The sequence below is a fragment of the Tursiops truncatus genome, chromosome 2, assembly GCF_011762595.2.
Source record: "Tursiops truncatus isolate mTurTru1 chromosome 2, mTurTru1.mat.Y, whole genome shotgun sequence".
Classification (NCBI taxonomy): domain Eukaryota; kingdom Metazoa; phylum Chordata; class Mammalia; order Artiodactyla; family Delphinidae; genus Tursiops; species Tursiops truncatus.
In genome coordinates, this window is record NC_047035.1 from 115380745 (window position 1) to 115397188 (window position 16444).

The window sequence follows — 16444 nt, forward strand, 5'->3', positions numbered from 1 at the left end:
CCTCCCTATCCCACCCCACTAGGTGGTCACAAAGCACCGAGCTGATCTCCCTGTGCTAGGCCTGTAGAATCTTAATCTGAACGTGTTCCCCCACCTCCCTCTAAGTTTCCCTGGGAGAGAGCAGCAGGGCTGTGGAGGACAGGTCAAAAAGTCACAAGACCTCTTGTTCTGCCACCCACCCACCTAAAGGTTCTGCCCTCCATCATATCCTTCTCCATCTACCCAGCCACCTCTTTCCCCAGGGCTTCTGGGAATATCCCTCTGGTCTTTCAGGATTCAGGACCCTGCCCAGCCAGGACCCCAGCAGCCAGAACAGACCCAGATTGGGGTGCTCCCCTTTCCCATGATCTCCCAGGGGCTGCCCTGGGATTGGCACACAGGTGGCCTGCATCCTTCCAAAGCCCTGCCCAGGAGGAGGCCGGACCTTGACAGTTGTTCGTGCTCTGATGCTTTGAGGAATGTGGAAGACCAAGAGGACAGGCAGAGCAGGAGGTGGGCTTAGAGACCGTGGCGGCAGCTTGAGGGCTGGTAGACTGGGGACTGTGTACAGAGATTGGGTACAGTGTGGCACACAAACCTCTCTGGGGCATCCTGTGCATGTGTATGTGTGTGTATGTCCACACACATCCATGCATGCACATATGCGCTTGTAATGGGGGAGGGGAAAGAGAGGAGCGAGGGGAGACTTCCTGGACACAGGGACAGTGGCACACAGGTTCCACCCATGAGGTGTGTGCCCTAGGGGGCCTTCAGAGGACAGTGGAGGGTGGGGAGCACCTCAGAAGCCTGCCCTCTTTCTCCATCAACATCCCATGCGTTTCCAGTGCTCACCTCCACTCACAGCTGCAGCCCCTGGGAACCAGACAACATGTTCTCCTTAGTTCTGACCTCACAGAAGGAAAGCCCAGTCCTTCTCCCCTCCCACTCACAGCTGTGCTTGGGCCTGGCTGGAGTTTGTCAAACATACACACACCCCTCCAGTGCCCTGAGGGGTGGGCTGGGTTGAAGCGGGGGTCACATTTCCTGCACCTTTGGACCCGGGACTACCGCACTGTGCCTCTGAGCCCAAGCCCGGTTCCATCCTGGGGTGGCTGCCCTGCTCCCATGGCTGGAATAAGTCTGAGCCTCAGGGCAGCGGGCAGCACCTGGCAGCTCCTCCCGGGCCCCTGCTAGAGCGAGGCCAGGGCTTTAGGGACAGGGAGGGAGGATCTCAGGCTTGCAGGCGGCTGTGTGGAGGCAGGTCCCAGAGAGGCCCCTTGGGCTCTGAGACTGCACTGGGAGACCCGAGCTCCATCAGAGGCCTGAGGGACCCTAGAACTCAGCTTCTCTTGTGCCAGCAGAGGGCACAGAATGGGGGCTGAGAGCAGGGTGTGAGCTGCTCCCCTTCTCCAATTCTGTGAGGAATCAGAGGCCCCTCTAGCTCTCGTTTCTAGAATAACATCAAGGCCCAGAGGAGTCAGCTGTGCCAAGAAAAGCCATTACTCTGACAGCCTCCCTCCACCTGCTAAAAGCTTCCTCTTTCCCCTGGGGCCTCACCCCTCCAGAGTTATTTCTTCTCTGCTCACCTAGCCCCCCCCCCCCCACCTCTGTGGTGTGTGTTGAGGGAAGGGCTTGCTTAACTCTTTCTATGCCTGAGCGAAGTCAGCACCAGCAGACTCCCTTAGCCTTGTCCATTGCCCTTCCCCGTCTCTTTCCACCTGGAATTCCTCCTGCCAGATGCCCAGGGGAGGGGACAAGGGGCTGAAGACATCAGGAGAGTGGAAGACAGGCTGGCAAGTTGGGGTCATGGGCTCCAACCTGAACTGTGTCACTGCACTGCTGTGACTTAAGTCCATCGCTCACCCCCGATTCTGTCCTCTCCTTGCACCGAGAAGCCCCCAGGGATGCAAATACCACGCGCCCTGCAGGAGCAAGCTTGCTGTTAGGGTGTGGAAGGTCTGACATCCTCCTCACATGCATCATTGCAAGCGTCTCCGCTTAGTGCTTCTGCCGTTCCGCTGCTCTCCGCCCTCTGTCCTCTGTGGAGCCCAGTTCCTGCTTCCCAGAGGAAGGGAGTCATGGAGAAAGAACAGAGCAGGTGGAATGGGGGCTGGCGGGAGGCTGCTGAGAGCTCTGAGGCCTCTGACATTGGGGGGCGGCTGGCAGAGGGGGAACCAGAGCAGAGTGGCAGGTGGAGGGGTCCAGGTCACACCCCTCAGTTAGCAGAGGTCACGGAGCCGGGAGGAAGGGGCCTGAAGAGCATCGGCAGGCTGGGCTCCACCACCCACCAGCCTCACTGCCTTGTTCTCTCCAGCCTGGCAGCCTCCCGCACAGCCCTGGGCCAGAGGGACCCGCTTTGCAGGTGTGGGGAAGTGATGGCTGTGTCTGGGTGGGCACCAAGTCTGGCGGGCTCCATCGCTCCAGCTCTCTGGGCAACACACCCCTTGTCACCTCAGCCCTCCCGCAGTGCATCCCTTTCCCCTTCACGCTGCCCTCAGTCAGGTGGCTTTGGACACACCCAGGTTGTTTTTGTTTGTTTGTTTTTTGCGGTACGAGGGCCTCTCCCGTTGAGGAGCACAGGCTCCGGACGCACAGGCTCAGCGGCCATGGCTCACGGGCCCAGCCGTCCCACGGCATGTGCGATCTTCCCGGACCAGGGCACGAACTCGTGTCCCCTGCATCGGCAGGCGGACTCTCAACCACTGCGCCACCAGGGAAGCCCTGCCCAGGTTGTTTTGTATCACAAATGAGGGAATAACATGAATGGGGGCCTTCTGTGTGCCAGAGCTTAACATGCTTTCTCCTCAGTCCTTATAACCAACCCTCGGAGGGAGGTACTACTTACAGAAGAGGAAACTGAGGCTCAGAGACAGGAGGGGACCTGGCCGGAAGAGAACTGTGGGCTGGAAACCAGTCAGTGTGACTCCAAAGCCTGTACTCTTTCTGGGTATTCTTTGCTGTGACTTACCTTGGTCACAGCAGCCAGAGACCCCCAGTTGCAGACCCAGAGTTGGGGATCAAGATAGGGAGACGCCAGACCTGGGGCAATTAAAATTATTATTATTATTACTACTACTACTATTATTATTATTAACACTCTCATGGTATCTAACAATGTCTCAGGTACTTCACACATATTAATTCACTTCATGCCCACAACAACCCTGCGTTACCGTCCCCATTTCACAGATGAAGGAGGTAAATCACAGCAAGGTTATGAACCTCGCCCAAAGTCACACAGCTACTCACGAGTTAGAGCTGGGATTTGGAACCCAAGTGGTCTAACTCCAGGGACCCCGTTGTCATCATCACCATGTCATACTGCCTCTCAGCAGAGGGGAATCCTTAGTTGACCCCTGGAGTTTGAATACAGGACTCCCACAAGAATGGGTGTCCACAGGAGTAGGGCTGTAATGGTTAGAAGGAAAGATCCAGGCCACTCAAGTCAAGAGGAGAGAGGGAGCAGTGAGGGCCAGGGGGTCCCAGAGGGTTTCCTGGAAGAGAGGAACAAGCTGGGATGGGAAGGATCAAGGTTGGGGCTGCTAACACGTGGGACACATTGGGTCTGAGCTTCTGGGCCAGTTTGCCTGCCCCACGCTCTCTTTAGGGGCATCTGGGGGTGGGGGCCAAGGGCTGGTATGGACGCCATTTCTGCTGCCCACCCTGGGGTACCATTTGTCCACGATGCTTCTCCCTCGCGAGTGTGTGGTGCGGCTCCCCCTGCCAAGGCTCTCTGAGACGAGTCCTCACCCATGATGCTGCAGTTAAAGTAGCAGCACCGCTTACAGCCCTGATATAACAACCTCCTCAACAGAAGAAACATGAACTCTCTCACCGAACTGTTCGATGGCTCAGGATCTCGGGGACACATCCCAGACCCCTGGGGGATGTGCTGGGATGCAGAAGGCCCAAGCTCCCACCTCACCTGGGACAGCCTCACCCTGCAGGGCCTTGAAGGCTTGCAGGCCTGAAACCCCTCACCAGCCCCTGCCCTGCCCCGTGCCCAGCTCCACGTGCCCTGCCCGGGACCCTGCACGCAGGGCCGCAGAAGGCTGCTGCAGAAGATAGTGGCGCGTGTGTACCCCATTGAAAAGGTTCAGAGCCGGGTAGCTGGGCCAGAAGCTTGGGGAGATGAAAGTTAAAGGAGAGGTCAACCAGGTGGGCACTGCACAGCTGCCCTGCCCAGAGACCTCCTCCCACCAAACAGAACCTCGAGAAGAGAATCAACATGGGAGTCTGTGCACTCAGGCTGGGAAGCCCTGACCTGGCCGGGGGCGGGAAGTCAGACAGGCTAGGCGTCTCCCTCCTCTTCCACCCCCACCCTCATCCTCTGGTGCCTTGGTCACCCGGGCAGGTAGGGCAGCCGAGGAGAGAGGCCTGGCGTTCCCTGGGCCTGGGATGACATGAGTGTCTCTGCCTGACAGGGAGCAATTCATGCCCTGTCCACTCTTTGCTCAGAATTATGGACAGTGAAGTGTGGGGGCGGGGGGGGAGCAACAGGCAGGGCACCCTCCCTCTGACTCTGCCTGCCCCACCCCTCCCCAGGAAAACCACATGTGAGGCAGCGAAGAACCAGAGTTCCAAGGCAGTCACATCTGTGCCCTCGGAGCCCAGCAAAGCCCCCATCTGGGGGGGACACGGTCAAAGGGGAGATCCAAGCTGAGGATGCGGGGCGTGAAGGTGAGGCGGTGAGGGGGCAGGCGGGGCTTAGGAGGGGTGCAGGGCAGAACCAGCCTCCCTCTCAACGCAGCTGGAAGCCACCTGAATGTCTCCTTGGGCTCAGTTAAAAGCACTTTAAAGGAAAAAAATCATAATGCTGTCACGCCTCATCTCCCCAGCCTGCTCGAAAAATGAGTTGTTCCACATAAATGAATTTTCCAGACAATGAAAGCTTATCTATTTTACGACCCTTGTTATTATTTTCATGGTTGTTATTACCACCGTCTCCCACTGAAATGGCACATTACAGCTTCCTGGCACATCCCCATGCGTTGCTCGTTGGATCTCCCCTCCCAAGAGGAGCAATGCTGCTCCCATTGCTTAGATGAGAACACTGAGGTTCAGGGAACTTATATCACAGGCTCAACTCAAGTAATCAGTAAGTGGGGGGAACCTAGGATCAGCATTCCATGCTCTCAGTATAGCTCCTGAGCTCTAGCTGCTTCCCTAGAATGGCTTCATATCCTGTCTAGTCCTCCCCGGGAACTGCCCACTGTCAGACAGTAGTGCGTCTGTGCTTCCAAAGTCGGGGGCTGCTGTCATAGAAACTGTCTAATAGTTCTCACTCCGCCACCCCCAGAAGGCTTTCCAGTCCCTGTGTTTCGGCAAATGCTGACACTGCAGGCAATTTAAGGTACCAGTGTACACACATAAGTGTGCACACTTGTGTTTTCCACACTGGGGGCCCACCTGATTTCCACTCTCAGGTGAGAACTCAAGCCAGGCACACAGGAATATTGGCTGGCTGATGACAGGACAGCTGTGGGTACCGGCATCAGGCACTGTCAGCACAGACTCGCAGGTGCCCGTGATGTCTCTGGTCATATCTAGTCAGAAGAGCCCCAGGCTCCCGTCTTGCCAGTGACACACCTCAGATGACATGCTTTACCTCTGCCCTTGAAAATCTTGCCAGGGACTTAGAGCTCCCTGTCTACCTCACAAAGAGCAGAAAGCCAGCTGTTAAAGACGGTGGAAAAGGAGAGAGAAAAGGGGTGAAGAGGAGCGCCAGGAAAAGGGGAAGAAGCTAGTTCTAGGTCAAGCCCCAGAATTTTCTTCTGCCTGTAAAGGGATAGATGGAGCTGTTGAGAAAATGTGGAAAAGGAGGAGAAATTGACCTAGGATCTCATGCAAATGCTCGTGTGTGCCTGTGTGTGAATGCCTGCATGCTGGTTCATGTGCGTGCGTGAACATTGTGTGAGTGTGTGAGTATGTGCTTGTGACTATGCCTGCAGGCATGCATGTCTGTATGTCTTGTATGTGTGTGCGTGCATTCACATGTCTGGCTGCAACAGTGTGTTACGTGTGCACCTAGATTTACCTGGGAGCTGATATGTACCTGTTGGTACCTAAGTGTCTGTAGTTTGTGTGTGTGTATACATCTATGTGGCTGACAGGAAGTTAGGGGTTGTGATGAGTGGACCAGGGCTGTGATCCTGTCCTGGGCTCTACACATCTGGGGTGATTACGGGAAAGGGCGTGATGAGTCAGTGGCCTTGGGGCCCATCTGTGTAGCAGAGAGGGAAGCAGGACTCACTGCAGGGAGGACAGGAGGGTGGGGAGGCCTCATGGGCAAGCAGAGAATATTGGCAGCAGGCTCTTTGCAGACTGAAGTAGCTGGATGCTTGTTAGAACCTGGTTGGAACCGGTTGCTGTGGTGATATCTGCGGTGGAGGGTGGGGGAGATGGGGTCCAGACCAAGAGGTGGCGGAAAGGCAGGAGGTAGCTCGAGGATGTGTTAATGAAAAGCAAAGGGGAGTTGCAGACGCTGTGTCAGGGCTAGAGCAGACTGGCAGCAGAAATGGCTTGTTGGCCACACAAAGGGAGCTGTAGGAGGCCAGAGGGGCACAATGCCCAGAGGAGAAACTGATGAAGCGTGTTTGTAGCACGGAGACAGGAACAGGGAGGAATGGCTGTCCATTCCCTCCAATTACAGCTCATCTGTGTGGCTGCCCACACAGAGCTGCAGAGACTGGGGGCAGGGGGAAAATGCAGGGCACTCACCCCTTGTTCGGCCTCAGCAAATTCCAACTGTATTTGGGGACTCAGGGCCCGTGGGTAGTGGCCATGAGAGGCTGCAGCCTCCACAGCTACTGTTGTGTCTTTGGCTAGGAGCACGGGAATCCCCCAGCTGAGTTTTTTCAATCTGCTCAGGGCTGGGTAAGCGTATGGAGCACTACAGATGGTTAATGAGCAGGAAAATGGTGACAGCTACGAGGAGCATTTGCTTAGAATTTCATAGGCTGGAAAACATATTCCCCTCCCTACAGCAATTATTAGGAGAGGGACAGAGTTTTCCTTCTTTAAAGTATTAACCTTTTGCAGAGCAGGAACATGAAGCTCAGAGAGGTTGAATGACTGGCTACAGGTCACAAAGCAAGTTGGTGTGTTAGTACTAGAAACCAGGTCTGCTGACTTCACACCTCTTGCCTTACTCTGTCTTTTTTTTTTTTTTTTAATGTATCACTTACTTTGCTCATGTTTCTATTTTATTTTATTTTATTATTTTTTGGCCACCCGGCGTATGTGATCTTATTTCCCCGACCAGGGATCAAACCTGCGCCCTCTGCAGCGGAAGTGCAGAGTCTTAACCACTGGACCACCAGGGAAGTCCCTTACTCTAGTTTCTTCAAGACAGCCTCAAGTCCTTTTGGTGACCATTTTCCCCTCTTTCCTCTGAACATGAATCCCACATGGCCTGCCCTTGAGGGACTTTGGCAAGTGTCTTTCCCTCTCTGTGCATCCCGGGTAGCTGTGGGGAGGAAGAGGAAAGGAAGAGTAATCAGCAAAGCTGTCAACTTCCTCCTCCACCCCCTCATCCAAATGACCCACCCAGCTCCAAGTGACCCAGCAGCACTGTGCTCCCAGGGAGCCTGCAGAGCGGCAGCTGTCCCTGGTGCTGAAACGTCCTTGTCTCAAGAAAAGAGGCAGAGGGCAAGGAGCTACCCAAGAGTCCCCTTCGGGTACGCCCGTCCATCCCGCTCCTCTGTTTCCCATTCTTCTTAGATCTCTCTTTTATCTCGCTCCCTCCTCCATCCACCTCTTCATTCCCTCCTTCCCCATCTCCTGTTCTTCCTTAAATCATAGACTTCCAGAGTGGGAAGATGACTCCAAGGTCACTAAATCCAGCCTCTCACATCAGCCATTTACTAGCTGTGTGATGTTGATCAAGTTATATAACCTCTCTGAGCTCCAGTGTCCACATTTAGAAAACAGAAATGGCGATTCCTACTTGAGGGACTGCGGAAATTTGTTGGAATAATGGCTCAGGTGTGCCCGTCCCCGTGCCTGGCAATCAGTAGGTGCTCACTAAGTAGGACCACCATGATTATTTCCAGGTCATTGGTATTTTTCTCAGAGTTCCTCCTGAAGTTCATGCATTTGATGACAAAATGTAGTCTCTTTGGAAGGAGTTTCCTAAATGGTGCATCATTCTTAGTGTTTAGACCAGTTTTCATTTACTTGGAGTAGACTTTTATTGATATTTGCATTGAAAGATTCCTTGAACAGATCACTTTTCCTTACTGAGCCTCAGTTTCCCCCTCTATAGCATATGGGAGATAAGCCCTCCCCTTCCTGCCTGAGGAGTTAGCGAGAGTGTCTGTGACCAGAGGAAGGGGGCCTTATTCCTGGGAAGGGGTCCTATTCCTGCTTATGTGTGTGTCTCTGTGTCTGCACATGTGTCCGTTGCTAAGGGGACTGGGATCAGTTCTCTGTGTGTTCATCTCTGGGCTGGGAGTTTCTGGAGCAGGAAAGAATTGCATCTTTCAGTCCTAACAGCACCTAGCAAGGAGCCTTGCCCCGTGCAGGGGCTCAAACAGTGCTTGTGAAGTTGTGTGCATCTGTGTGTTCCACACATGTGCATGCATGTTGGTTCTTCAGTGTGGGCCCTGCTCCCTTGTTCACCTCTCAACTGTCTCACCTGGGACAGGGGTCAGCTAAGCCCTGCCATGACCCTGTGTTCATCTTTTCTCTCTCCAGATGTGATCCTCAAGGTGGTGGAAAATAAAAAGAAAGAGGAGCTGTTGCCCTAGCAAATCCCTATCAAGTACTTGTGTGTCTTCCACCCCTACCACTTTGAGCTGGTGAAAGTGAGTCAGAGCCCTGGGCTCTGAGGCCTGGGACAAGTAGGGGGAGAGTGGGTGGGAACCACCTTGATGTCCCTAGCTATTCCTTCAGAGCAACCCTGGGCATCCCATGCCCACCCAGATGTATGACAATTCTTGGCCCATGTGGGGCTCAGGAAAAATAGCTCCTGGATGATAGACAGGAATGATTTCCATAAGAATTTGGAATTCTTCAAGTTCATCTCCATAAAACAGTCCAATAAGCATAGAACATCTACCACATTAAATGAATACACCAATTAAAGCTGTATTCTCACTTCGTACATGTATAAAGAGTGGAAATGTACCTAAAAATCAAAGAAATACAGTGTTTACAAAGCACCTACTAAGTTCCAGGTTCTGGGCTAGACACCACACACACCAACTCTAATCCTCAACGTGAATCACATTTTGCATACATAGAACTGGGACCCAGAGAGCAGAATCCTCTCATCCTGGGTTACAAAGCAAGTGAATAGCAGAGTCAAGTGTGAGCCTAGGTCACATTGTCTCCCAAGCCAGTTCTTTCTGTGCTGTCTCCTCACACTGCGTTGACAGGAAGAGGGCCCAGGAGAGTTGGGGTGTGTGGGAAATAAAGTGTTCCCTGGAATGCACCCCTCTAGTGGGCAATAGGGCATGAGCCTGGAGTGGGGAGCCTCAGGGCCACTTAGTCCATGGCCTAAACCTTCCAGGCCAACCCCCCTGCCCAACCCCTCTCCCCAGTGCTGATTGATAGAAGGGAGAATTCACCCTTTCATTGCTCAAGTACTTTATTAAACACCTACTGTGTGCTAGGTACTGGCAAGTGATGGGCAGAAGCATCACTTTTCCCTCTCTCTATGTGCATTCCAGACCACTGTGGCTGTTTAGAGTAAAGAACAATGTGAAGTTAGCCTGGGTTCCTAAGTCAGGTCTGCCGCTTGCTAACTGTATATCCCAAAACCTCAGGCCTCAATTCCTCATCAGCAAAATTGAGATAATATCCCTCTTAGCATGGCCATTTGGAGGGTCAAGTGCAATGATGGGCATAAAGCACCTAGCAAGGGACCTGGCACATAGTAAGTGCTCAGTTCAGATTAGTTCCCCTCCTCCCTCCCTCCCCCAGGCCCTGGCACTGACTTTCTTTCCAAGCAACTCTTCAACCATGGCCCCAGGGGGTCTTTACCTTCTCTAGACTCTAAGAAGAACCCCAAGCCCAGGGCCTCAGGATGAGGAAGCAAAGACCCAGAGTTGAGTGACTCACCTGGGACTCAGCACTTCAGCTGTAATTCTGGGAGCATCACCCAGACTTCTTGGTTCTCTGTCCACTTACAACCCAGACCTTGTTATCACATCTTTACAAAGAGAGCAGGCAGGCAGTGGTCCTTGTGAGGGCGATGAGATATTCAAATAGAAAAGGGAAGATTTATTATATTGATCTCCTTGGAAGGGCTCGCGGGGACCATGAACTTTAATTATCAGCTCGGAGCCCCAGTGGAGCAATGCCAAGTGATTGTCTATAGAGGGCTGGATTTATGGCAAGGGTCTGCCCCTTAGTCACTCTCCTCCTTGTGTGTCTTCTTCCCCCACCCTGTCCCCAGCCCACTGAGTCTGGGAAAGCCAATGAAGCCACCGCCAAGACCCAACTTTATGCAACGGTCGTTCGGAAGGGCAGCTTCATCCCCCACTACATGGGCCACAACCACACAGCTCTGGAGGTGCTGGGACCGGGACCCTCAGGGGTGGGATGAGGTGGGAAGCGGCCAAGCTTTGAGCAGGCCCCAGGCTCTGCCCTTGGCCACCTCTGGCTGGTCTGATGGTGTGGGACAGGGGTGTCTGGGGAAGAAATCAAGAAAGAAAAAAGCAACTGGGTTCTTCAAAAATAGCCTAAGTAGTTAGTAGAGAACCTGCCCTGCGATGACAGGGATGATGGGGATAAAGATGATGATGATGTTGCCTAATCTTTTCCAGCACTTTCCAGGCATATGACCCTGCCCTAACCTTGCCTTCCCTTGCTGTGCTCCTTCACACCCTGCAGGGAGTGCCATAGGGAGGACAGGAGGCTCCTAAAGTCTATGTCTCCCTGACTCTCATGTGGGGAAGTAAAGCACCCCTACCTTGGCCCACATTTTCTGGTGTTTTCTCTCTTATTCACTCCCTCTGGAGTAGTGACTCCTGACCTAGGATCTACACCCCCTAAGTGAAAATTTTCGGGGCCTCCCCACTCTTCCTTGAGTCCTGTTTCTGTTTGGCTGGTCTTCCAATTAGGTCTTCATTCATTCATTCAACCACTATTTTGGGAGCCTCTTCCATTAACCAAGCCGGGGTTGGGCCCAGCTTAAGCCCAGCTTCCATACATGCTCTCCACCCACCATTACCTTCTATCCCTAGATCTTTCAGTAGCCCCAGGAGGACTGGAGATGCTCCAGGAAGATGTGGTCCTGGGACCTAGGCCTTCTCCTTTTCCCTCAGCCTTCACATTGCCCAGGATGAGAGATTCAAATCCAGTCATGACCTGAGTATGATCAGGGTGGGAGCCAAGGGGGCTTAAGCTCTGGCCTTCCCCTGCCCCAGCAGGGCTGATCTGATCTGCCCCATATCACTGTAAGCCCGGCAGGGCACTAGCCCCATTTCACAGCTGGGTACACTGAGACCCAAGGAGAGTCTGGTATGGGAGCCCAGAGCTCCTGACCCACATCTCTGCTTCCCCTCAGTCATCCTTGGATGCCAGCATTTGTCAGACCACACCTCTGAGATCCAGGCTGAACCTTGGCCTGCAGGGCGCCTCCCTGTGGATCTGCCTCAGCCCCACACCAGCCCTCTGACTTGTCCCACAGAGTCTGGGCCCCTCTGCCCTCCAGCACCCTGCCCACTCCCCTGCCCCAGCACAGATGTCCTCCTTGTCTGCTCCTGACGGCAGACCAGGGAGCACAGTGGAAGAAGAAATTGCGTGGGCAGCTGTCTCATTCACACCTGACCATTCATCACAGAACAGTTGTAAATTAGCACCCTGCACACACACCACAGACCCACCTCTCAGCCCTTACACCTGTTGGAGTCCCTGTGAGCAATAGACAGTCTAACAGGTTCCAGTGAAATCCCTCAGGCCCAGACCTCATCCCCATCCGAAGTCTGAAATGCCACCATCAGAGATTCAGTCCTTTGAATTTGGTAAAGGGATTCAGTCTCCAGGGGCCCCAGTGAGACCTGAAAAGTCCTCATCACTATTTCAAGCCCTTATCAGCCCACACCTGTGTGGAGTGAGCTGACGATCAGCTGAGATGGGTCCTGGCAGAGGGGCTTAGGAGAGGGTGCTAGGGGAGTAGGGGGAGGAGAAAAAGGAAAAGATCAGAACAAGCCCCTACTCCCAGCCTCTCTCCTCCCATTGAGGACAGAGCTAGAAGGACCAGGGAAGGTATGGTCCAACCTGGCAGGGGCCTCTTCCCATCCTGAGGTGTTCCTGAGACGTGGCCCCTTAGCCAAGTCCAGAGTCCCTTCCTCTTCCTGCTTTTCTTCCCATCAGCACCGTGTAATCAGTATCACCACCCATCCTCCAAGACCAGCTCAACCCCAGCGCCTCCTTGAGGCCACTGCCTGTCTCCTGTTCCTCGCCCTCCCAGGACCCTTGTTCTCTCTCTCTCTCTCACTCATAAGCACAGTCAACCTCTCTCGCACCTGTTCTCCCCTTTTCTCCTTCATTAATGTCACTCATTTATCCCACAAGCACATATTGAGCTTCTACTCTCTGTCAGATACTTTTGCTAAAAGCTGGGAATACAGCAGTGCATAAGATAGATACGGTCCCTGCCCCTGCAAAGCCAGGTTTCTCGTCAAATGGACAGAAAATAAACAAGAAAGAAATTAGAATAACACAAGTGATGCTGATGCTATCAAGAGGCAATCTAGGGGCTGAGAGAGTGGGGGTGGGCTTCTTTAGTAAGCGTGGTCACGGAAGGCCTCTCCGAGGTGGTGATATTTAAGCTCTAAAAGAGGAGGAGCAAGCCACTGAGTTGGTGGGGGTGGAGGTGGGGAGTCTAGGCAGAGGCATCAGCACAAGCAAAGGCCCTGAAGCAGAAACAAGTGGGGCATGCTGGAGGGGTGAGGCAAAAGAGGTTGGGGGGCTGCAGGAGATGTGGGCTGAGTGGCAGACAGGCCAACCCGTACAGGCCTTGGCTATCATGGTTAGAATTACGGAATCCATTCTAAGGGCAGTGGGGTTGGGGCAGGGGGATAAGATGATCCAATTCATTTTTAAGAAGGCAGCTTTCGGCACCGGGTACCAGATTGCCTGGGAAAGGGAATGGGTTGGGCGCAGGAGTGGAAGCAGAGGCCAACGAGGGGTCAGACGAGTAAAAGGAGCCCCAGCTGGGGGGTGGGGTTTGGGGTGAGGGCTGAAGGGGGAGTGGGAGCCCATTAGCGGACAGAGGCGAGGGCCAGGAGCCAGCTCAGGAGCCTCTGGGATGACAGTGGAGGCACGTGGGGACAGAACCGGCGTCTCCTCCCGCTGCCTTCCCCATGTCTGGCCCAGGGCCTAAAGGAGGGCAACCTTGAACCTCTGTCCAAGAACCGAGGCAGGAGCAGGCGGGAGCCTGTGCAGAGACGTGGATGCAGGGATGGTCTCATTGTTGGGGAGAAAGATGGTGGGCTGGCCATGTCCCCGAGAGGGCCCAAGGCCACCCAGGGCTCACCTGCCTCCTCTCTTCCCCAGGTCGTTCTCCTGGGGGTCAACAGCCCCGGCCTCATGGTAATCATTGCCCTGGGGGTTCCCAGCTACAAGGAGTTTCGGGGAGTGGGGCCCAGGTGGGGGTGGGCAGGGAGGGAGGGGTGGGGGATAGAGGAGGGGGGAGGCTAGAAACCTGCCCTCCCCACAAGGCCCGACAAACCTCCCCACTGGGGCTGAGGTCCCAGGAAGCTGCCACAGCCCTGGAAAGGGGCAGCTCAGACCCTTCACAAGAGCAGGCTTGGAGTGGGGGGAGCCAGCACGTAGAGGAGAAGCGTCCTCAGCCCCTCCAAACGTGCCCCCCATCTATACCCACCACATCCACAGTTCCCCTCCCACTCTAGTTCAGGGCCAGGCACCATCAAGTGGCCATCCCCAGAGGAGGCAGCCTAAGGGTCCTCTCAATTTCATGACCTTTAGCCCTGCCTAGGAGTCCCCTTCCTCACCCTCCTGGAGGTCTCCCTGGCACCAACCCTGGCTCCTCCCCAGGCCTCTTTTGGGCTTGGTGGATTCACAGTCCACAGGAGGGGCCTCAGTCAAGGCCACAGAGAGTCATGGGGCAAGGAACCTGGGAGCTACAGCCCATCTCGTGACCAAGGCTTTCTCAAGGCTTGGACCAGCGACCAGAAGAACCAGTGTCCACCACCTGTCGGGGTGTCCAGACCTGAACTACGTGGGCGACTTCATCTTCTCCTCTCTCACATCGATCCAGAGCACACGTGGGAGTCCTTGTCTGCCTGACTGAGCAGAACCAACAGTGCTGGACACGCATAGCACCCCTGTGCTGACCCCTGTCTCTTGCCTTCCCAGAGTCAATCAGGTAAACTGGAACCCGGCATCCCTGGGGCTTCCCATCGCCCCACTCTCCTTCCCTATCCCATCCATGATGAACTTTGATGTTCCTCGGGTCAGCCAGGATGGGTGCCCTCAGGTATGGCTCTTTCCCTCATTTGCCCTCTCTCTGGCTTATACCGCTAGTAACTCACCGACTTGTGCATTCGTTCACTCACTCACTCAGTCAGCTGTTCACTTAACGATTAAGTAAGAGTTTACTGAATCCCAACCCAGGGCCATGCCTGTCTGTGCTGTGGAGAAGCTGCCCTCAGGGAGCCCTTGGTTTGATGAAGACAGGAGTCACACATGTGAAAAGGTTAAATATCAACACAAGATAATGTATAATTAATAACAAACCAGGAGGGACTCAGAGCTATAAAAATCAGAGGAGAGAAGACACATACTGTATGATTCCACTTACATTCAGTACCTAGAACAGGCAAATTCATAGAGACAGAAAGTAGAATTGTGGTTGCCAGAGACTGGGGGAGGAGAGAATGGGGAGTTATTATTATTTAATGGGTACATAGTTTCTGTCTGGGATGATAAAAAAGTCCTGGAAATAGATGGTGGTGATGGTTATGCAATATTGTGAATGTACTTAATACCACTGAACGATACACTTAAAAATGGTTAAAATGATAAATTTTATGTTATGCCTATTTACCACAATAAAAAAAATTTTTTTAAACCAGAGGTGAGAGGGATGTGAAGTCTGAACAGGTGTCCAGACATAGGACTCCTGAGTTTTTAATAGGGGAATGTTGGTGCAGAGTGATTGAGAACAAGAGCACAGGTGTGGAGATGGGGATGCACGGACATGATACACACCAGGGTTGGAGAGGAGGGTGGTGGGTTTGAGTATGTTGGGGAGGGGTGTGCAGATTGTGGCTGGGTCCAGGGCCATGGCCTCATCAATCTCTTCCCATAGTCTACACTTCAGTGGGACCTTGCCCCACATGACGGTCCCAACATTCCTAGGGGCCTTGAAGAAGAGAGCTTGGGAAGTCCTTCCTGTTGTCTGCCAACCAGAGTTCATGTCTGGCGTGGCAAATACAGAATGAGGTACCCCTTCGGAGCCCCAGCCTTCATTTAAAGGCAAAGACATTTGAAGAAGGCTTAGACACGAACAAGAATGATGGTGATGAGGAGGGGTGGGACAAAGGGGGACTCGGGGGACAGAGGCTTCAAACCCAAACCAATCCTCAACCTGATTTCCCCAGAGTCATCTCACACGTGGCCCTGCATTTGCCCAGAAAATTATGAACCAATCAGCAGGCAGTCCCGAGGGTCAGGCAGCGCTGGCTGCTTTAATGAGTGAGCCCCCTCCCTACCCCGGGGCCTCTCTGGCTGCCTTTGCTGCCTAACTAGTCTGGGTGAGGGAGGTGTCCCCAGTGCCTCTTGCATGTGTGGGACTCGAGGCCAGGGGTCCAGCAATGGCAGGATGCTTGCTGAAAGTCACCTGGCACCATGGCAGTTGGGCCAGGTTGAGAACTCACTGGCAGCCGGCAGAGGTGCCCAGGTGCCAGCAGTGAGAGGACAGGGGCAGGCTTCTGTGGCACAGGTGGGGAGATGGGGGGAGTGGGCAGAGCCCTACCTGGAAGGGGCACCAGTCAGCAGCTCACACAGACCCCTGCCCTGTCCGCTCTCCAAGCATCAGTCCCCTCATCTCAGCTGAGCCGGTGGCGGTTGGACTAGGTTATTTCTAGGACCTGTCTCTCTGACATCTTGGGATGCTGTGATGTCCCACCAGTTGCCCACCATGACAAAACACTCTGGGCAGGGATTTGAGGGCCTAGCAGACCTGGGTTTGACCCATCTTCTGTGACTTACTGGCTGTGTGACCTTTGGCAAGCTTCTTAATTTCTCCAATTCCTGATTCCTACCTTATTAGGCTATTAGGAGAACTTACTGGGACAACCTGTGCAAAATGTCCAAGTCCAAGGTGGAAGCTAAATGGATTCAGACACTTTCAGAGCTGCCCCTCCCCTAGTGCCAAGGCCCCTTCTGAGGCCAGCCTCACCATTGCTCTTGTCACATTGGGCTACAAGTAATATAAACCCCAACTCACATGGACTTAAACTCTAAGGATATTTACTGTGGCACGTTG

At 53.8% G+C, this 16444-nt stretch overlaps 1 protein-coding gene across 1 annotated transcript in view; it reads left to right on the top strand.

Annotated features, from left to right (window-relative positions):
- The window catches only part of CCDC33 (coiled-coil domain containing 33), a 119455-nt gene that overhangs the window by 36675 nt on the left and 66336 nt on the right, over positions 1 to 16444 (top strand). Inside the window, 6 exon segments of the mRNA XM_033850047.2 lie at positions 4525 to 4609; positions 4611 to 4659; positions 8677 to 8786; positions 10382 to 10498; positions 13489 to 13580; positions 14311 to 14431. Of these exon segments, the coding sequence (XP_033705938.1) occupies positions 4525 to 4609; positions 4611 to 4659; positions 8677 to 8786; positions 10382 to 10498; positions 13489 to 13580; positions 14311 to 14431 (574 nt within the window).